Source organism: Alternaria hordeiaustralica, assembly GCF_023758085.1.
Source record: "Alternaria hordeiaustralica strain BMP 2776 chromosome Unknown scaffold_50, whole genome shotgun sequence".
NCBI classification, from domain to species: domain Eukaryota; kingdom Fungi; phylum Ascomycota; class Dothideomycetes; order Pleosporales; family Pleosporaceae; genus Alternaria; species Alternaria hordeiaustralica.
In genome coordinates this window covers 96,105-117,996 of record NW_026056822.1, presented here as the reverse complement: position 1 = coordinate 117,996, position 21,892 = coordinate 96,105, and the positions used below count along the sequence as shown (strand labels likewise).

The window sequence follows — 21,892 nt, the reverse complement described above, 5'->3', positions numbered from 1 at the left end:
ACCTATTCTAATTATATAATTATAGTTTATATACTATATACTACTATTTCTAAGAAGCTTCTCTAAGATAATATTAGTATAGAAACTAAAGATAATCTTAACACTAGTAAGCGTAAGATTAGCTTTTCTAAGTTCTTTAAAGGTACTAAGAATAAGATAAAGTATATAATTTCTAATACTAATTACTAGAAGAATCTAGCTACCTACTTTAACTATTTCTCTATTAGTCTTAATAAAGAAATTAGGCTTAATTAAAGCTTTATTATTAACTAAGTAAACTATAGCTCTACTATTAAGAATTATACTAGCTAAGAGTATATAAGACTTAAAGCCTATACTAAAGATAAAAGGCCTAAACTTAGTAATTAGCTTCTTTAGGTAAATAATTATTAAGACTATATTATCTAAATACTTAGAAGCTAAAGCGCTTATTTTCTAGCTAGATTACTTAACCTTCTTATATAAGCTACTTTACTTTTTTTTATAATAGTGTTTCTAGATCTTTTACTTATTTTAAGTTAAGAGTTCTATTAGTAGAATACTTAGTAGTTTAGATTTAGTAATTATAGTCTATAATTAGTAATATAAGATAAGCTTTTACTTATACTTTACGTTAGATTTATAAAGATAAGACTTAGGTAGTAAGCTTAACTACTTTTTATCTAACTTAGTAGAAGTAAAGAGTTAATCTATAATAGTGTTAAAGATTATATTAGCTTTTCTTTTTCTAGTAGTAATTAATATCTTCTAAAGAATAACGCTAAATATCTTACTAAGATTACTAAGACTTAACGTATTCTTTCTAAGAGCTATAGTAAATAATTAATTATATTACTACTAGTAGACTTACTTAGAGTTAAACTTTTTAATTATAGTAAGAAAGTTAGTAATTATAAAAAGTTCTTTAACTTTTAAGAGCTTAAAAATCTTTACCTTCTAGTAGATTATTAGCTAGTTATTAAACTACTTTTTAGTAGTTTCTCTCTAGATCTTTTTAAAATAAGTATAATACTTTACGTAAACTATATATTATATAGTTTAATTAGTAGAAGTAAGTATAGTTTTAAGAGTCTTTATAAAAAACTAGACTATTCTTTTATTATTACTTATAGTTATAAGTAATAAGTAATCTAGTGTAATAGTGCGTATAATCTAGTTTTTAATATTATTAATCTTCTTACTCTTTCTTAACTACTACTTAGACTTATAGTTCTAGTAGGCTATAAGTATAGTACTATTCTTAGTTTTATAATTATAATCTTATAAAAGAGTATTATACTTATAGATAGCTTTATTATACTTATTTTTTTAATTCTTAGTTAGCTTTATAAAAAGAGAAGCTAAAGCTATAGACTCTAGAACTAAAAGATTAGAGAACTTAGGCTTCTAAGTATTTATATATTTAATATCTAGAAAATTAGAATTAATTTCTTTTTAGATACTTTTCTTATTATAGTATTACTTAAGAAGCGTAAACTAAGTATTCTAGTTAGATTACTTTTTAAGAAGTATACCTATAGCTATAATAGCTATATTATAATTACTTATATCTATAGAGTTAGAGCGTAGAATTAATATAAAGATATAGAGAATAATAAAAAAGTAGATAGTAAGTAAGTAATTATATAAAAGAAGTTCTAATTATAAAATATTTAGAAAGAGTAGAGTAGAAATAAAATTAACTAATCTATTTTCTAGTAAGCTTTAATATATAGTAGAAATTAGTTCTATAATTAAGTAGCTAGACTTATAACTATTAGAGCTAGAGATAATTAATAATTAGAGATAATTAAGTATATTATAATTAATCTACTATAAAAGAAAGTTAGAATAAAATCTCTAGCTATATACCTAAGAGCTAAGTAATTATATATCTATAATTAAGTAATTATAACTACTCTCTAACTTTAATAAAAGTAATATATAAAATATAGTAGTACTAAAAGAGAAGAGAAAAATTAAGTAAGAGTAATAGTTACTCTTTAGTAGTACGCTTACTATCTATTTATATAAAAGCTATTTTATCTAAAATTAGATACTAAGATTAATATAGTTTTTAAATAGCTTTACTTAGTTTTTAAGCTCTAAATAGATTCTTAGTTTCTTATATTTTTATACTCTTACTTCTAGTTCTTAAACTAGTGTACTTAGTTTTTAAACTTTTACTCTTAGTTTTTAAACTAGTACACTTAGTTCTTAAGCTAGTATACTTAGTTCTTAAACTAGTACACTTAGTTCTTAAACTAGTATACTTAGTTCTTAGATTACTATACTTAGTTTCTAAACTAAATTTATTACGTATAGACTATTCTACGCTTAGTTTCTACTAAATATTATATATTCTAATATAGTTAGTAAAATATAAAAAGCTATAGCTTTAGAAGCTATAATAAAGTAATAGAGTATTCTAGTATTATATATAATATTACTTTATACGTAATAGAGTTAACTCTAATAAAAGAATAAGAATACCTAATTTAACTATAATATATTAAGTATAATCTTCTTTTACACTATATTACTATATAATATAATATATCTATTTACGTCTATCTCTAGCTAGCTAAGTAAGATAGCGCTAAGCCTAGTCTAGTAGTTAAGTCTTGCAGCCGTGCACTTGTTCACTTACCTACCTATACTCGTGCCGCCGATAAGATTAGATACCTCGCACAACTTTACGTTAGAAAGACTAGCAGCATTGCAGCGTTCGTTGCTTAGTTAGGTTATTAGGCTTTTTAGAATGCACAGCGTCGACAGGCCGCGTACGCCGCCGCCGTCGAGCGATAGCAGGTAGAGGTCGGTAGTGTCGAGCGGGCTAGGCGCCCTCGCTGCTGTGCTGTGTCGGGAGGCTCTGCGCGATAATAGTGTTTTGCAGTAGAGTAGAAAAGCGAATTGCAGAGTGTGCGGGGATTGGTCGCCGTTGAAGTAGTCTACAGTCGGTGTCTATTGTTGGCGACGGTTATGTCCCTAGGCTGGTGGAAAGGCAGAAGGCTAAGCTGCGGGCTGAAGACTGAAGGAGGTACGTCGTTCTGGACGCTGGAGTACACGCGCGGCAGCTCGTGCCCCGTCCACGGTGCTGCGAAACGCCGACAGGGTCCAACACCAGTTCTTCCAACCCGTTGCGCACTCGGATGCCTCCACCTGTCTCCGCAGCGAACCACACGTTCCACAAATCCTACTGCTCGTCCTCCTTGCGCTTCCTCGCGCTCAAAATCGCTGTCCGCTTCCACACCATATGCTTGTTCCTCCACGCCTACCATCATCTCCACATCGCACACCATGTCGCGCAGACTCACGTAGGAGCGGCGTGGATATCGCCTGAAGGCAGGTTGCGCTATCGCAGCGCTTCGATGATAAGATTGTGTCTACCAGCGTTGGTGCGATAGCGAGCGCGAGCGCGAGCGCGAAGCGTTAGCCCTGCATCCTACGAGCCTTCCCGGCTATCAATCGACAACGAGGCCACCTCCTCACCGCAGCTCATCCTGGCTATCATACGAACAAATGCGACTTTGGCTCACGTCCAAACCGCAAAGAGAATGTGCAGCGAAGGACAGCGTCGTATCTCAGCCAGAAGCGGACCGATTCCCGTTCACAACCCCGCATCGGCAGCAGGACCCCGTGTTCCTGATAAGCGCGTTATCAGTGCCACCGGTAGAGATGTTGATATAAGCTCAGTAAGGCGCTTGGCTGCCCAAGCTTCTGCATCTTACGCCTTCACGTTGTTGCTTGAACGCGGGGCAAACACCACCGTCAAACATGGCCACCGCGACGAAAACCCTAGACGAACCGAGCGCGACTATGGCACCGAAGCTTTCGATCGCCGCAGAAGAAGTCCGCGAAGTCGTCGAACTCGAGCATGCGCTCACATTTCGGGAGGCCCTGTCACTCTATCCCAAGGCAATAGGATGGTCGTTCTACTTCAGCCTGGGTGTGATCATGCTATGTACGAGGAAGTCCACCAACGTCTGAAATGTGACTAACAAGCGTGCAGCATTCGATCCCCAGCTTCTCGGCAACTTGTACGCAGTACCTGCTTTCCAAAAAGATTTCGGGTATGCTTTCGGGGACGGGTACATCATCTCCGCTGCATGGCAGACGGGACTCGGAATGGGTAACCCGATCGGCCAGGTCGTCGGCGCGTTGGCCGCGGGTTATCCGTTGGAATGGTACGGGCGCAAGAGAACGTTCAATGCATGCGTCATCGCTGTCGCGGGCCTCGTGTTTATCCAATTCTTCGCGCGCTCGCTTCAAGTTCTTCTTGCTGGAGAGCTTCTTGCTGGGCTGGTGCTGGGCACTTTTGTTGTCATCGCACCTGTCTACGCATCGGAAGTATCACCCTTGGCCATGCGCAGTGTCTCGACCTCTTACGTCAATCTTTGCTTCGTCACCGGCCAGTTGCTTGGAAACGGAGTTGCGGCTGCAACCCAGCATCTTCAGTCCCACTGGGCGTATTCAATTCCGTTCGCAACGCAATGGTTCTGGGTCTTGGTGATCCTCCCGGGGATGTTCTTTGCTCCGGAAAGTCCTTGGTGGCTGGTGCGTCAGAATCGGCTCGAAGACGCCGAGAAGTCTCTTCGCCGGCTCACGAGCGCCAAGGTCAACGTCAAGGCTGTGCTCGCACAGATCATGGAAACGGATAGACTGGAGAATGATATGGAAGCGGGTAGTACCTATGCCGACGTCTTCAAGAAGGTCAACTGGCGCCGAACGGAGATTGCGATTGGGGTGTATTCTACCCAGGTTCTATGTGGTGTGTATCTCATCAACTACGGAACGTACTTCTTCACTCTCGCTGGTCTCGAGACCGCGCAAGCGTTCAACATGGGCATTGGGTTCATGGCTATCGGTTGGGTCAGTGTGCTGTTGTCATGGTACTTGATGCAAAAGTTCGGGAGAAGAACGCTGTTCGGTGTTGGGCTCACAATCCTCACGGTCCTCATGTTTCTTGTGGGTATACTCGACCTCGTACCTACGACAGGCGCGACATGGGCGAAGTCTTCATTGTAAGTGCGCATCATGCTGACGTTGGATCTTGCGCTAACTTTCCAGGCTCTTGGTGTGGAACTCTGTCTACAACTGGAGCGTCGGACCCGTGGCTTTTGCCATCTTCTGTGAAGTCAGTGCGACGAGGGTGCGCTCCAAGACTGTCGCCATCGCAACCGCTGCTCAGGCTCTTGTCGGCATCATCATGACTGTCGCAATTCCGTACTTGATCAACCCAGACGCAGCCGATTTGGGTGGCAAGCTTGGGTTCTTCTTCGGTGGGCTCAGCATCCCATGTCTGATTTGGTGTTATTTCCGTGTTCCTGAAATGAAAGGCCGAACTTATGAAGAGTTGGATCTCATGTTTGAACGAAAGGTGCCCACGAAAGCATTCGGAAAGTATGTCGTGGACTAGGGATTCCTTATAAGAGATAGGGGGTGTCGCGATAGCTGCTTCTCTGGCCAGGAGTATGCTCATGGATGAGTACGTGCATGAGGAAGAGAGTGTGGGAGCACAAAGATCTAATTTACTATTGGACAAAGAAGAGAACGTTACTTTGTATACGACGATCACATCAACGGCCATTTTCATGCTCCACACTCAACCTTTTCAAGAGTTCGCCTCCGATTCTTCACCTTCAAATTCTCCAACCAACCTCCTTCCCCCAAAGCACTGCCGCTTAGACGCAGGTAAGATCGGCGGTAGCCTCGTCGAAAGTGCAGCGGTCGGTGTGCTCGAATGCAAGCTTTAGGTGTGTTGTTAGTCAAAGTTCCCATGAGCTTCCGTGAGTAGCTGGAACTTACGTTAATGAATCCACCGTCGCCCTCAGTGAAGAACTGGTTAGGAGCAGCAATGTACATGCACTCGTAGTCGGTGTTGAGAAGGCCAAGCTCGAACTTGACAGAGTTCTGACCGTCGATGTTGGCGGGGTCAGCGACCGAGAAGCCCTGGTTGTAGCAGGCGGCGGCTTGGAAACGGGCAGGGTCGGGGTTGTTGGCCATCATCTCTTTGGTGGTTTGCTGGGTGAAGGCTTCGCGAGCTTCATCGAAGTTCTGGACGTCGCCGATGAACTTGGCAGTCGCGTCGACGGCCTTGGTGACGACAGCGCTGACAGCTGCGGTACCAGCCGCGACGAGAATGGTTGCGAGAACGGGCTCGCGCTTGCTGAGGCTGTTCTCGCGAGCCTCAGGAGTAGGGACGGCGGCGCCGTTGACGATGGCAGAGCAGCCGGCAAGAGCGGCGACCATGGTGGTGAAAGAAGGCATGTTGATTGTTGGAAAGTCACAGACTTGAGGTAATAGAAGCGAAGGAAGAGTGTTGAGAAGAAGAAGTGAAGAAGTGAAGGCGATGTGAGTTGAATGGATGATGGATGTGTAGACGACTGGACCTCGCCTTTTGTACCTCCTGAATCCTTCACCCTGATATGAGTGCTGTCACCGTTTTCTCGCACCTCATCGCGAAGTCGAGCTCTCAGTCGGTCCGAGGACGTCGTGACCCCTGGTGTACCCTGCACGTCACATCTTCAAAACCTCTCCCCAGGTGCATGCTCTTGGCAGAGTAGACATCTCGAGGTGTTCGGGGTTATGCAAACTGAAGCGACGAGATGAAGGGATGAGTCGCTGGGAACGATCTCGTGACTTGCTGGTGCCCGTTTCATGCCCATGAAACGGGTACTGCCGATGTCACCATGTCCTTCAGCCTCAGTCTAAGCCTCAGAGGGGCATGACCACGCCCGCAACGAGGTAAAAGCGCCCGCGGCTGTCGTTCGACCCGTAGTGGCGTTCTGTCAAAGACACCAATCATGAATCGTAGCTTCAGTATGCACCTCTTTCTGGACTTCTTGGCATGGTCCATCTGTAGGGCCGACTCGATTTTGTAACACACGTAGGGCCGACTTCCCTGTTACAAATGGTTTCAGCCAGGCAGAAGTCAGGCGCAGCACAACATTTTAGCGAATGATAACTACGGACACTGATAGAACGTTGTAAGAAGGATCACTGCGAGAGAGTCGCAGTCGTCTTGGCGAGCCTTCCAATACTTGCGACTCACGACAGAGCCAGGATTATCGGTAGGGGAACCCGAGAACACCTGATTATTCCACCTTTTAAGAACAAGCCGTTTCTCAAGTTCGGATGTCGGCAAGATGCCGAGCCTTTGTGCAATACACCGAGTTCTGCCAGCTGCGGACTTGGCTAATGCTATCCAGCTGCATTGAACACCGTCGGAACACTACCATCACGGCGCAGCCAGTGCAGCGCCGCCCCGGCGAAATGCACCTCTTGGAAGGATTTCGCTGCGTTCATGCAAGCGCTTTTTGACCATCTTCTTTGAATTCTGGGCAACTTGGTAGTCGCCCCAGGTTTGTCAAAATGTCATGCTGTACAGTCGTTCTGTTTTGCACAGCGCTGGTCCCACTTACTTAGGTAGTAGCGATCCTGTGACGAGCGTGTCTTGGGCGTTTTGAGAAACACATGCTGCACCTTACCTGGAAGTCAGCGCCCTACTCTCGTGTAAAGCTTCCACATGGACCTCAAACTGTCCGATACAGCGCGACGAAATTAAGCTAAGAAGGGTGACTGTCTTCGTTGTCTTAGGGATGTGGTCTGAGGACTGCGAGCGCGCGTGCGACTGGGGGAGTAGCGGCTGCGGTTGCTTGAGGCCTGAGTCTCGAATGGGGAGATGAAGTTGTTATGTCAGCAGCACCTGTGCTAGGCGAGGGATAGACGATATCTTGGGTGCGATCAGGACATTGGACTTGGCCTAGCAGGCTGTCGTCGAGCGTGCGCTCCAGCACTCAGGTCTTCAGCAAGTGTCGGGGGAATGTGCTTCTCGTTTAGGGCATCCAAACACCTCTTAATGTGTAGATGCGTCCGCCGTTGCGCAACTAGCGCGATGCGCAGAACGATGCCCGTCGCCCAGACAAAGACGTTGACAGATGCTGAAGCAAGGTCGTGTCTGGTAGGGAAGGCGGTAGTGAGGCCAGTCGCGACGACCATGGGAGGCTCCGGTCCCGCAACTCAACGCGCGACCACGTGGACACGTGTGCTAGCAGCGAGATAACCAGCTGCAGCCGGATCGTGGCCTGGAAGGATAATCTTGCTGCTGCCGCATCCTCTGGTATCGCTGCTCCCCGGGTCGCACGCGAGCTGTGAAGCAGCCCGCAGCGTGAACAAACCCCCATCGTATAGTTACCACGTGCCTCACCCATCCATGGATATCTCGGCAATCCAAGGAAAGTCACGACGAACAATAATGTGCCTTCAGATAAGGGCCATGGAAAGCGCGACCGAATCGGGAAGGTCCCTCCAGACATGGTGAACGAAAGGGAAGGTGCCGTGGTGCGGAGTCGGTGTGTGGGACCCACTTTTCCGCGGGGATCTCCTGCGGGAAAGGCGTGGACGCGGAGTACATGTAGGGCGTGTGAGGGCGTAGGGCGCAAAACAGTAGGTAGATAAGAAGGCCGTCGCACCCGGAGGCGAAGAATGAGTATTTGGGTTTAAGGCACCTAGTAGGCTAAAGGTAGGTTGGGTTGCTGTCGCCGCCGTGTGTTTTGCGATTTCGTTGGCTTCCCTTATCTTGCGAATTTGCGACTCTCCTTCACAATCTTGCATACATCAATTCCTACCGGTCTGTTGCTTTGCTCGCGTCTTCTTTTATCCAGTCTGCTTGAGGAAGCCGTTGAGTCTGCACCTCGATCGTTCCACAAAGCACCCCGCTACCAAACCCGATGACAGCTCCTCTCGGCGACGACCGCACTGCCACGATACGCCTTCACGGCTACCGCAACGCCAATTGATCGACGATTCGCCCCGAAACCCGATGCCACAAATATGAGGACTTTCAGGTGGCGATGTGCTGTCAATTGATCATTGCTTGGGCGACTACCGCGGCGCATGATGGCGGTCTCCCCCATCAACAGTCGCCGGTTTAGACAGTTGCGTTTCATTCCAAACAGAAGGTATCAACAAATGACACAAGGCAACAGTTTTGCAAAGTCAATGAACTCGAATCTTCAGATACGGCTTCTATTGAGCCAGGGTATGATATATACATTCGAATCGTGCATATGCAACGCTAAAGAACAAGACTGGAGCGACCATGCAATCATGACACTCCTTCCAACAAACAGCCACGCTTAGTGACCACCGCTGGAGTTGGAGTTATCCGCGCAAGTCCAAGCCTTGGTGCCGCCGTCCTTGTTGTACGAGTCGATAATGCCGGCAATGGAACCATAAGTACCGCCAATGAGGAGGAACGTGCCAGACACAATGACGAAGACGGACCATGCGACCATACCCTTCCACCTCCAGTCGCGGTTGGACCGGTGCCAGTTGTCGTAGAGCCACATGCAGCCCATGGGCTGGAAGCTCATGAGCGTGCCGAAGAGTGCGCCGACAAGCGAGACGAGACCGCCGAAGACGGGGATTGCGGATGCGATGACGTAGGCGGTTAGGGAGACGGCGGCGGTGAAACCGAACCAGGTGATCCAGTGCTTGGTGGTGGGGTGGCTGAGATGCTTGGTTCCGCGCAGGGTGCGGATGAAGAAGTACTTGGCGACGAGCTGTTTAGGGTTAGTACGTTGTTTGCAAAGAACAGATGGAGGAGGGATGATGGAACTTACATGAGTAACCAGGACGACGGAGGCAAGCAGACCCGGAAGCGCAAGACCGTAGCACACCTTCTTCATCAAGACACCGGCGGATCCCAGCGCAGGCGAAGCGACGTACGATCCGCAGTAGTAGTAGACGACGATGCCGATGGCGACGTAAATCGAGGTCATGACGAACTGGCACAGCGACAGAGCCTTGAAGTAGTCCTTCTGGTCCTTCATCTCGGACACGACGTTGAAGTACGCAGGGATACCGCAGAACGCAAAGACAATGCTGGAAAGAGCAGCCGATGCCTCAGCAAAGGTAGGCGATTTGAAGAGCTCAAAGTCAGACTCCCAGGGGCCGAACTGAGGCGCCGCAGAGGGGCGATCCTGAAGACTGACTGAGACGGTGAGGGTGATGATAGCCGACATGATGCCAACAAGACCAACCCACGCAATCCAGGAGAGCTTGCCCAAGGTCTTGATCGAAGCAATAGCGAAGCCCACGAAGGCGGCCACCGCCACGAAGACAGCGGTACAGGTGCCGTGTTCAGACAACGAGTTCAAGCCGATGGAGATACCCAGCATACCGGAGCCAGCAACGCACGTCCACAGTAAAGCGAACGCAAGACCGAGCACCTCGCGGCCTGTGCGCCCAAAGAGCTTCTGTCCTACATCCTCGATACCGTACACCTCGGGGTGACGCATCTTGAATGTACCGACCATGTATCCAGACCACAGAGTGATCAATCCGATGGCGAGCAGCGAGATAATACCCGGAATGAGGCCCAGAGCATCGAATGCAGCGGGAATTGATAGGACACCGAGACCGATCTGAGTCTTCATCATGATGACGGAGGAACCCCACCAGCTGACCTGCAGGGTGTCAGTATGCGTTGGGTAGGAATGATGGTATGGGAACATACGCTGCGGTAGTTGGGTCCTCCCTCGACGATTTCACCAAAGACGGCATCGGTCTGACCCGTTGGGTTGGTGTCCTCAGGCTTGAGCTGGGCGCCGTATTCGAGGTCGTTGCCCATCTTGTCGTCGCTGATCTTGTCGTTGGAGAAGCCCATGTCGCCCTGATGAGTGTTCCTGGGTATCAAGAGGAGATGGCGCACGAGAATGAGACGTGCCTCCAAGGGCGACCGTCTGCCATTTACATATGCAAGAATCGTCGGCCCGACCGACATCGGCTGGCACAGACCCAGGAACGATGTGGAGGTCGCCGCGCGCGCATTGTTTCCCCAGGTACGTGGGTCGTTTCGCGGTAGTGGACACTGGTGGTTGATGCTTCACGTTGGCGCTCGAGGCGTGGAGCCGCGAAAGACCGAGGCAACCTGGCCTGGAGCCGCACTAAGCCGCGAAAAAATGTGTGCAGGTACAGCGAGGTTTTGCCGACCTAGGCCCAACCCGGTAAAATGACTCCATTTTTTGCATCGTCGAATGTCACCAGTGTCAAGCGCCCGCGCTGTGCATGTTGAGCGCGTTCGAGAGCACTCTGGGGGAGCGCAATCGGTCGTGGCTTCCCAGGTGGCGTGGGCAAGCTTCGCGACAAGGCCGCCCACCACTGCTGCGCGCGACGACAAGCACGCGCGCCAGGACCGGAACAGGGCCGAAGCACTTCGGACCAAGTGAAATAGACGCTTATCTTTTGTGGATTTCTGGGCCTACGTTGTGGGACGAGGGTCCGCTGAGATCTGTTCAACAATGCTTTCCGAGATAGCGAAATAACGAGAGTGCGTCATTCTTGTCGCGTTTTCGAATGAATTGTGTCAATATCGATGATATGCGTGGGTGCGCGAAGAGATTGCAGAGATAGCATGCGCATATAGAGGAGGTCGGAGTCGCGTGGAAGTGGCGCATTAGTGAACAGGTTGCAATGGTACACAGGCACGCTACAGGTGTAGTTTGAGCATCCAGATCCTCAGGGCTGTCATGCGACCCTGTATCGCTACACCATGAACCAAACCGCAACAGTCCCGAGATGGTCGTGTGCTGGTATAGTACCTGAAATGCTATATCGCAATGCCGCAAGCTGATACATGGTCGTATCAAACTCCAGGAATCTATTGCGATGGGCGTCCAAGACGCGGAGAGACTTGCGCAACTTGGAGATATATTTCCGAGTATTGGCGCTGGATATGAGGGTATCGGAGGAATACTCGGGAAGGAAGCACGTGGAGAACGGGCCTCCTCCGCACTCGACTACCTTCCCGAGCCAAAGGACAAGCAGCTACGCAACCACTCCGGTGAAAGCACGGCTTCTGGAAGCCAAGTTGCAGCACTCGAGAAGCAAGCTGACACCAGGGCTGACCCAGTGCTGCGGACGCGATCTGGGGCAGATTTGCTGTTATGTAAAGAGTTCGGAGGATGCGGAGCGGCAGTCTGGGGAAAGGCATTGTCGTTAGGTAACAGTTGCAAGGTACGGATGGTAGCGCAGAGCCTCAATCTGGGGCAGCTGTTGTCGTTAGGTAAGACGTGTGGTAGCGTGCTCGGCAGCGTGCGAAGCTCCAGTGGGCCTGACATGACATGCGTCCCTCAGGCGCCATCACTAATCCGCTCGACGTCATACCTGCTCGCAGTGCGATTGCGCATCGTGTCCCTCCGCTGCTCCGCCGTGCGCTTCTTCCAACGGCCTTGGTTCCGCTGATCACAATGCATCGCACCTCGTAGCCCTTCAATGTCAGAATTGCACGACCCTTACGCCAAGACTGACGCCGGCTTGTACCAGATCGCGCGAAGGAGGCTGAGGAGCGGAGACTAGGCCGTTGTCCACGCTCGCGATTCCCGCTGCTGGGACATCGGATAGAGTCTGTGGGGTCGAACAGGATGCGGGGAGAGGATGCGCGTTGGTATGCCTTCAGGGTGGAGGGGACTAAAGCTTTGCGTGCGTTGAGCCAGTCGTTGTCGCAGAGGATGACGTGATACCGCCGGCAGTGGTCGATGTAGCGCGTTTCGACGCCCGGGTGAGTTGCGGAGAAGGAAAGTTCCGGAGCGATACAAGCCGTTCGCGAGTCGCTTGAGCGCGGTGTTGCGGCGCCGTGGGTATGGCTTCGGGCCGTGGCGTAATATTCCAGAAAAAGTCGCGCATGGCGTTACCGCGCTGGAAATAGTCTATCTGCACGGCGGGCGAGCAAGAGCCCGCATCCACACGCCTATGATATCGCTACCTGAAGGAGGGATATAGTGTACATCATCGGAGCCGCTGTTCTTGAAAGTGACCACGCGACAGGACTTTGCAAACTATCGTGCATATTCAATGCTGACCAAAGTAGAAGGAGTGAAGTGAAGACATTCTCGGAACTCAATAATTCAAGTCGAAACTACATCGCAAAGCAACTACACAGCGTACCTCACCTTAAAACTAACCGACTCAAAAACATCCCAATCCTCCTCACGCTCCTCATTCCCGAATATGCGCAGCGCACTAACCTTCATCTTGTACGCCCCCTCATCAACCACCGTCCCATCCGCCATCAACCCATTAAAGTACGCGCGCACCTCGCCTCTCGCAACGTACGTCTGCGGAAATCCAGCCAACGCACCCAACACCTTGTCTTCCTGCACCACCTCGACGCGCACCAACGACGATCCTACAATAGTGCCAACGTATACATTCGGTGTGTTTTGCATGTCACCGCGGTCGGTCATTGGGGGGTTCTGTGGGTCTGGTCTAGGGATTGTGTAGGATACGTTCGCAGGCGCGGGCGAGTAGCCTTGCGCGAGGTAGACTTTGTCGGCCGTTGCGATGGGCACGTCGCGCATGTTTCCGACGACGCCTAGGTAGGGTAGGTGGAGCTTGTCGCCGATGCTGAGGAAGCCGCTGTAGACGGGGAGTAGGGTTGCGTTTACACCGGAGGGTGGTGTGATGTCGACAATTACCTTCGCAGACTGGCCAGCGGGGACGTTGATGCGGGAGGAGGAGAAAGAGACAGTGGCCCATGAGTCAACGGCTGGGTTGGGAAACACGCCTGTACGTAGGTCGGGGACGTTGGGTTGGAAAGTGTACACTGTGACGGCTTTGCGGTAGCCCAAGTCGAGGACCTCGTCAGTGAAGCCAGTGTTCTTGATACTGAAGGTTCGGGTGCCGACAAAGTGTTCCGTGTCGTTCAGCATGAGACTGTCGACATCGAGCTCAAGAGTGGTGTGGGCAGCGTTCCACGCTTGAATCAGTCCGGCGCCTTGCTGTGCGACTGGAGCAAGGATATCGGGGTATGCCTTCGTGCCGTCGTGCCAAGCTAGTGGTTTGGACGTGTGCGTGAGGATCCTGCGAAGTCGCTCTGGCTCCAACTTGCCGTATACTTCACCTAGCATCGCGTAGACACCTGCGACCAGCGGCGTTGCCATACTGGTACCAGTCATGACGCGGTAGCTACCCAAAGCCGTCGGATACGTGCTGAGGATGTTCTCTCCGGGTGATACAATCTGTGGCGTCATGCTCAGCTCCCAACTTGGGCCCCAGCTACTCAGCTCACCCGCGACATATCCGCCGGTCTCGTTGTTCTCAAGCTCCTCGAGGTGCGTTTGGGTACTATTCGCGGGTATTGTCACGGAGACGGTGCTGCCCTGCGACAGGAGGGAAAGCCAACGCTCAGCAACGTATGGGACAGCCTTGACTACTCCTTCGATCCCGTCGGCGTAGACGTATGGCTCATCCCGCATCGTAAGATTGCTGCGCTCATAGTAGACCATAAATCGTGCACCCTTCGCGGCGAGATTCGCGCCTTGATCTTGCGGATAGCACTGGGTTGCCCTTGCATCCTTGAACTCTAGAAGCACGATGCGCTGGCTCAGATCTGGGGTGTCATCGGGCAAGGGCTTGCAAGCGTCATCCACATCGGCAGCAGACCACAGCTGGAGTGTCGTGTCGGCAGCAAATTCGGGTACACCCATCAAGAAGCCGAAGTCGGTCGTGCCGTTGCCGGTAGCGTTGGCACCAGTCGTGTAGGAGCCTCGCTCGAGGAATGTGGGAAACTTCGTATTGGACACTGCTCCCGTACCCATGACGCTATATCCCGTGGCCGGTGTAGAAGCGTAAAACATGCCCTGGCCTCCGCCGTTGCCTTCCGATATCACAACAGGAATACCAGAGTCGACAATGCGGGAGATGATGACAGCGCGTACATCCTGCGCCCAGCCCGACTCATCGCCGTTGGAGTACGAGATGATGTCTGCGCCGTCCTCGACAGCTCGAGCAAATGCCATCAGCTCGATCTCGTTCGTGGAAGTCGATGTGCAGCCCCACATCCTGTATGCGCCTAGCTTTGCTCCGGGAGCAGAGCCTGTGAAGCCATACTCGTTGCCTTTGAGCTGAGCGGCAATGGTGCCTGCAACGTGGGTACCATGTCCACCGCAATTGTCCATGGGGTCGTCATCGGGCTCAGGGAGTGTCTTGCCTGGTATGTAGTTGTCGCCGACGAAATCGTACCCCGCTTCTACCAGACAGCCCGGACCAAAGCATCCGCCGAGTGCTGGGTGGGTGTAGTCGAGGCCGCTATCAACGATAGCGACGCGGAAGCCTTTGCCGGTCACGCCCTCTGCGTGCAGCTTGTCGACCTGGGTCATGACATGGGGAGAGAAGGTGCGCTCGGATGTGGTTTGCCGCTTGGTGTGCTTCTGCTGGGAAGGTGCTGCAACACTTTCCTCACCCGAACGTGTGGTGATGCGCGTCGGCCATATGTTCTCGACCTGGGGTTGTGCCTTCATCTGACGCAAGAAGTCCCCACCAGTCGAGTTCGAGCTCGACCTCTTGACTTGGAACGAGACACCTTTGAAGAAACGGAAGCTCAGGTCCATGCGAGGTTCAACCTGTACGCCGCTGGCTGCAAGAGACGCGTAGAATGACTCCGGTGTCTCATCGTCATCCGCGAACTCGACAATGTAGGCACCGGGCATGATGCCGCCTGCCACAGGCGTGTCATTTGCAGCTCGTTGTACAATCGCATTCGGTTGGAGTCGAGGATGAATGGGCGTTGACACGGCAACTTGCGCACCCAGAACAAGGGCCGCGATGGCGCAAGAGATCTTTCCCATTGTCAGAAGCGAGCGTGAGAGGGATGCGTGTCTGGCATCGCAGCCACGATGACCATTATATCTGTACGAAGACCAAGCCCGTAGCGTTATCTGGAAGCTTTCGGGACATGTCGATGTTCATGCGCACTTCGTATAGCACGGTCAGGTTGCCCAATGTGCCCTGTGTGTGGATAGGAAATAGAAACACCAGCATGGAGATCGTGGATGGTGTCCACTTTTCAATATTAGCTATCGGCCCCTTTCCCCATTGCGGATGACCACCGGAGAATTTAGGCTTCTTGCGGACCGAGCCTTGGCTGTTATGGCGGTGACTGCTCGAACTCTCTCACAAAAACTGATCCGCATCGTAAGATGGCCATGTTGCCGTGCGAATACGATGCGATAACGCGTGACGCGATTTCTTGGGGAAGAAGGACCGAGCTGTGAGCGGGGTCGAGAAGGAGCTTTGGCTTCATTCAGCGCGTCGTGAGCATGCCGCCTCGTATTGTATGGGCCTCACAAACTCAACGGGACATTCACGAAGGCATATAGCATTTGATGATAGGCGGAGGATAAGGCAATGTTTGTTCGAGGTTGAAGATGTGACCTCAGCTCATGTCATGCGGAAGTGGCGCCTTCACGCGGTGGGGCTCCAGCGCCTAGCGCGCCCACCCCGCGAACCGCCAATGCACACTCGAGATCCACCACCAACTTACGACATCGTCGCATTCGCAGCCTTCTTGAACAGAAAACTGATCATCGCTCTACCAGGCACACTTGCGCTCGCAGTCCCATCACTGCCCACCGTCACAGTCGCAACACTCATGTCGTGGGTATTATCCGTATACCACGCCCTCACATCCGAATACCCAGCCAACACAACACCCACATTCTGCGCACCCGCCGCAGAATTAATAACCACAACCGCCACACTCCCATCCCCATTAACAAAAGCACCAGCCTTGACATTCGCCCCACCACTCGCCCCCACCCTCACAGCACCCGGCCTAACGACGCCAAACTGCGCGAAAGCCCAAAGCCGCTTGCTAACCTGGTAGTTCTGGCCATCAACAAGAATAAGCTTCTCGTTGTTATTATTATTCGTAGCGCGGTCCTGGACGCCTTCCCAGAAGATGTAGGCGGACAGATTGGAGTTTACGATACCGTTGAAGACGGTGTTGGCCCAGGTGAAGCCATCGCCGGCACCGCCGTTGGAATACCAGGCTGTGCTCCAACCGCCGCTCAGGTCTGAGTACTCGGTTTGCCAGACGCGAGCGGCAGTGCGCATGGTGCCGCTGATGCGCGAAGTATACTCGTGCGAGGTGATGGCGTAGACGAAGCTTTCGGCGCCGGCAGAGGCGATTTGCTGCGCGTGTTGGGTTGCGACGTTCCAGCCTGTGGCTTCGCAGCAGTTTATGCCCACGGAAGTCAGGTTCGCACGGTCGAGTGTGGGGCGGAGGACTTTGATGAACTCGGCGGCTTGGGTACCAGATGATTGCATTGAGGCGTACGAGGTGGATAAGTCGGGCTCGTTGAGGAAGCCGAGGTGTGTGACTTTGACGCCGGCGGATGCGTAGAAGTTGATGTATGCGACGAGGTAGTTCGCGTAGGCTTGTTTCCAATCTCCAGAGCGGCAATTGGTACCAGAGACCTGGGGCAGGTTAGCGGACGCGATGAGGGAACTTCGGGGATGCACGTACACCACAGAGCTGGCCGCCGTTGGTGTCCTGGTTGTTTGTCTTCATGCATCCAGGCGCACTCCATGCATTCGCGTAGAAGGTATTCACGCCATACTCTTGTGCTCTCTGGCTGAGAAACAACTGTCCGCTATCCTTAGCATCCCAGACGTACCCGCTGTAGTTAGTAGTGACTTCAACCGGTGTGCTTGGGCATTTGGGAAGGATCGTGTTCATGAAATCGCTGTTGCTATTGGGTGTGGAGCCAATACCGTTGCGCACGATTGAGAAGCCAGCGCCGGTGGTCGTGTTGAAGAGTAGATCGAGAACCTCGCGCTGTTTGGGTCGCTGCAGATTGACGATGAGGTTTGCGCGCTGGAATGCGCCTGATAAACCGAAGCCGTCGATCGTCTGGTATCTCTTCGTCAGGTCGATGGTGACTTTCTGCTGCGCTTGGCGACTTTCCAGAGAGACTGCCAAAGTGACATGCGATATGGCCGCAAGGGCCACAAGATGCGACAATACAGAATACATGATGCTTTCAGCGATGATGAAATGAGCAAGACAGCGGAGAGCATCTTGCTGAAGTATGCATTGCGGTTGACATGTGGGGCTTAAACAGGCTGTTCATCGTATCGTTCAATCTGCATCCGGCGCAAATTTCATCGATATCGTGTGGTGATTTGCGCGTCCTATATTATTCCGTTTCCTCCGATCGATGCTACTATATACACTTCGTATCAGACATGCGGAGGACTAGTACCCCACGATTCCCTTGCGCCGAAGAGATTGAGCACGAATTTAGCCGACATGTCGGGTCCCGTAAGGAGACAAATATCATGAAAGCTGGACACCAGCAAGCGCAAGGCATAACGTCAATTGCAGCCAAGAACAACAAAGAAGCGTGGTGGTAGTGCTGCTGCTGTGCACAGTCAGGCTGTTGCTCACAAGCCTTCCACAGAGCGTCCACCTACGTACAACAGTCGCGGCCGCAAGATCGCTCCACCAAAGAGATTTAGGTGGCAGACGTTATCGCATAGGTCTACAGATCACTCTGCCAAGTTTTGGTGTACTCAGCTCTATCCTGCGTAGCTCAAACAACCTTGATTCCGCGGGCTGCAAAAGGTGGCGGGGTGGCCCATCACGATAACAGGCCCATCACAAGGCCATGCACGGTAAGGTTCGTTGAGATGCGATCTCGCGAACGCACAACTGCGAGTCTAGTCGGCGAATCATAGAATGTAGCCAATGATTTAGTTGTTCCACGTGGATTGCTTTTTGTCGGCTGTACTCGTTCCTGTTCCGCCCTGGATCTAGATCTTGACTTCTATGGGGGCTGAGAGCTAATGCGGCTGATTGTCTTCAGCGCGCATCTTGTTTGCATTAGCGGAGCATCTGTCCTAGGATCTAGAAACAAGTGCATTAGTCTTAGGAGATGATGTTCCCAGGAGTTCTTGGAAACGGTATCCTCGAGCGATACTTCTTCCTCGTATACAATTCATCGTGTGTTTGCTTTACGCCCTGTTCTAGCGTCGTCCCTGCAAACAACTTCCGTGTCAATTGATCAGTAAGTCGGATGAACTGAAAGTGTTGTCTCGACTGACGATTCGTGCAAAGTGACGGAGTCGCCGCAATATGTAACTTGGGCGTCCGCGTTTTGGGGTATCGCTGCCTTCGCTGTGAACTCTATGGGACAGCCAGCTGGGGCTGTATGTGGTGTGGATGCCGACGTCAATCTTGAGCTACGCAGCTCACCCATCATGTGCGCTATCGATGCTGGCCTAATAATCTGGCGTTTCCTATACTATCTCTTGAGTCCGCCGATTCATCAGACTCAAGACCCCTGGAAGGCTTGCATACGTACCGCGCGAATACGACTACTCAGATTTCGCTTCCAAGACGAGTTCAGCGACCCTTCTCGGAAAGGAGATCTCGCAGATCTTTTGAGGAATCGATATGTTCGTCTTGTGGTTTTTGCTGTGACTCTTTCACAGGTAGTTAAACTCTACGGCTATAGCGGGATTCCATGGAAGAAAGCGTTTGCAAGTGTATATCTGGCTTCGTTCCTGACTATCGAACTCCTAGTAACTTGGCACCGGCCGAAGATCGATGATTTGATTAAGTCCAGCGAAAAGGAAGACCCCATAAGCTCGTCAGGGGCAGACAGTCTTTCTTACATCTCTATTGCCGCATCCGTAGCATTCACCCTATACTTCGCCTCTGCCGCTACAAGAGATGCGTTCGGCCGACCTGAAGAAAGCAACTTGCGTTGGAGTGGTCTGGTAGTACCCATATCTGGAGCAGCGTTCTGCGTGCCAGTATATCTCTACAGCGTTCTCAAACGTGATCAGGTTGTCGAGCGAGATCAGTTTCAAGAAGTCATTCTGCCAGGCTTCCTGTTGATTTTACTCATTGCTCTGCCGCTCTTCCCGTACTTCATCGCTCCGGTCATCGAGCGTGGGAGTCTTGAGATTGTGTGGCACGACTTCTTCACTTCCTTGATGGTTGCTGCCTGGACTGGGATCTGCCTGAAATTTACATCGTCGGCTACCAAAGTTGTTCGAGCACTTGATAACGAACAGGACAGAAAGCGCATGGAAAAGGGAGCCGGCGTGTTTTTTCTTGTCTTGAATGCTGTGACAGCCTTTTTGTACTATAGATTTAGCTACGACCCGCGAGGCACTCAAAAAGCGTCTTGGACCGACTACTTGGGCTGATACTGTCCAATGTATGCTTAGTTATTGATGGAAAAATAATCCTGTCAGATGATTGATACAAATCAGGCGCTTCAGAGAATCCCAAACGTCATCACCCTAACCATCCGCCTACTCCTGGCGCTTGGGAGTAATAGCGCGACCTGCGCACAAACATGGCCGGCCGCTTGGGCCGATCTTGAGCAGCTGGAGGTACATCCAAAGCAACCTGCTTCGAAGGCGATTCCTGGCTTTTGTCTTCCGCTACCCCGTCCCCTGTCTTTACCGAATGAATAGAGTGCGCCTTTGACTCAGACTGCGGTGTCTCTACCTTCCCCAGCTTCCCATTCACCTTCTCCGCCGTAGTCCAAGAAGCATTCATACAAGTAAGCAACGCGTAAATCTTAACAAACGCATGCAAATGACCAAACAAAAGATACGCGGGGAAATACACAACATCGGCAGGATGTTTGCGGAAGTGTTCCAGAATCTTGACAAACTTGAACGACAGGATCCAGAGCGTGAGCGCGGATGCGCTGATAGGGAAGTACTCAGACTTTCCGTACTGCTTCAGCGTCCCCCGAAGCGTCATATACATACACATCTCCTGCGTGAGCGATTGACGGAAGAACCACATGAGCAGACTCCAGCTCATAAAGGGATGACGCACCCACGTCAGCCTACCCATCAACTGCGCTGGGTTATTGCGCCAAGTCGTGCGTGTCCAGCGGAGTACTTGACTCATGAACTTGGGCCACTCGCCCAGTTCCGTCGTCATGACGCTATCGGGACCAGCCTGCAGACCCATTTTCCAGTCATGTTCAATCAGCCAGCGGGTGTGAAACTTGTCGTCATCGGAGTTAAGAGGCTCGGTCTTGAACGGCATGTACGAATTTAGGTATCCGTTGAGGAACTCGGGCGATGCATAGATAGTCGTGCGGAAGACGCCGAAACGGCCTGGTAACGTTGAGAGGCCGCGGTCGATGCCGTAGGTGCCGCGGTACTCGTAGGAACGGCGCATCAGGTAGGTCATGCCCATGAAGTTCCAGAATCCGGGCCAGGAGAAGGGGTGTCCGCGGTGCCGAGCCTGCAGGTCAGCGCTCACAGCTCCGACTTTGTTGTCTTCGAAAGGTGCGATCACGGAAGCGATGAAGCGCGGGGATTGGGGCCAGTATGTGTGGTCGTCCTGCAGGATGACGAGGCGCGTTTCGACTTGCTTGAGGGCTTGGGCTGTTTGTTCCCGGCGTGAGGCCTTGACGCGATGGGCCACTACGACCTTGCTCTCTGGGAATAGAGCTCGGAAAGAGCGAAATTGTTCTGCGGCTTGTGTGCCGGCGGTTGCGATAATAAGCTTGGGTACATTTTGGTTGAGTATGGAGCGGACAACGTGATGCAGTGTTACGGACATGAGGTCTGTGGTGGGTATGATGACTGTGACATCGTTGATGTGGTATGTGGGGTTGAGCGGTATAGGTGTAGGCCGGTATCTATAGGTGCCGTATAGACTGATAAGAACGCGGGTGTATCGAAGAAGAAAGACGAAGAGAAAGCATATTGGGTAGATGTTGCGATGTAGAGACTGGTAGATGGGCCACTCTGTCTGGCGGGTCGACAGGTACAGTAGAGGCATCTTTAGGCTGTGGCTCGTCTCTGGCAGTAGTGCGATCAACGCATGTGTCGCAGGAAACAGTTCGGTGAGAGTCATCGCAACCTGATGCTAGATTTGCTAAGAATCCTGACTATGGAGATGCTATAAAGAACAAGCGAAGGATGATGCAGTAACAAAGCGCTGTTGTAGAGTGCGTTGCTCATATCGAGACAGCGCAGGGAGTCCTTTATATTGCAAAGAATCATGGAAGAGACAGCGAAGTAGGCTGTGAGTGTATGAGTAGTTACAGTGGTGTATTTGTGTCTGCTAATCAGCGCATATAGA

At 50.7% G+C, this 21,892-nt stretch overlaps 6 protein-coding genes across 6 annotated transcripts; 1 reads left to right on the top strand and 5 right to left on the bottom strand.

Moving 5' to 3' along the window:
• Positions 1 to 3,756: 3,756 nt before the first annotated feature.
• J4E84_010958 (uncharacterized protein) lies at positions 3,757 to 5,398 on the top strand (the record flags this gene model as incomplete). The annotated part of the gene is made up of 3 exons (XM_049393513.1): positions 3,757 to 3,943; positions 3,992 to 5,003; positions 5,050 to 5,398. The coding sequence occupies 3 exons, from the start codon at positions 3,757 to 3,759 to the stop codon at positions 5,396 to 5,398; spliced, it is 1,548 nt and encodes a 515-aa protein (XP_049238809.1).
• A 265-nt stretch (positions 5,399 to 5,663) lies between these two features.
• Positions 5,664 to 6,249, bottom strand: J4E84_010957 (uncharacterized protein; the record flags this gene model as incomplete). The annotated part of the gene is made up of 2 exons (XM_049393512.1): positions 5,664 to 5,729; positions 5,788 to 6,249. The coding sequence occupies 2 exons, from the start codon at positions 6,247 to 6,249 to the stop codon at positions 5,664 to 5,666; spliced, it is 528 nt and encodes a 175-aa protein (XP_049238808.1).
• Positions 6,250 to 9,119: 2,870 nt separating this feature from the next.
• J4E84_010956 (uncharacterized protein) lies at positions 9,120 to 10,651 on the bottom strand (the record flags this gene model as incomplete). The annotated part of the gene is made up of 3 exons (XM_049393511.1): positions 9,120 to 9,545; positions 9,606 to 10,451; positions 10,502 to 10,651. 3 exons carry the CDS (start codon positions 10,649 to 10,651, stop codon positions 9,120 to 9,122), a joined length of 1,422 nt encoding a protein of 473 aa, XP_049238807.1.
• A 2,266-nt stretch (positions 10,652 to 12,917) lies between these two features.
• J4E84_010955 (uncharacterized protein) lies at positions 12,918 to 15,611 on the bottom strand (the record flags this gene model as incomplete). The annotated part of the gene is made up of 1 exon (XM_049393510.1): positions 12,918 to 15,611. The coding sequence occupies one exon, from the start codon at positions 15,609 to 15,611 to the stop codon at positions 12,918 to 12,920; it is 2,694 nt and encodes an 897-aa protein (XP_049238806.1).
• A 691-nt stretch (positions 15,612 to 16,302) lies between these two features.
• Positions 16,303 to 17,800, bottom strand: J4E84_010954 (uncharacterized protein; the record flags this gene model as incomplete). Its single annotated transcript, XM_049393509.1, has 2 exons — positions 16,303 to 17,241; positions 17,291 to 17,800. 2 exons carry the CDS (start codon positions 17,798 to 17,800, stop codon positions 16,303 to 16,305), a joined length of 1,449 nt encoding a protein of 482 aa, XP_049238805.1.
• A 2,274-nt stretch (positions 17,801 to 20,074) lies between these two features.
• Positions 20,075 to 21,589, bottom strand: J4E84_010953 (uncharacterized protein; the record flags this gene model as incomplete). The annotated part of the gene is made up of 1 exon (XM_049393508.1): positions 20,075 to 21,589. One exon carries the CDS (start codon positions 21,587 to 21,589, stop codon positions 20,075 to 20,077), a length of 1,515 nt encoding a protein of 504 aa, XP_049238804.1.
• Between the last annotated feature and the right edge of the window lie 303 nt (positions 21,590 to 21,892).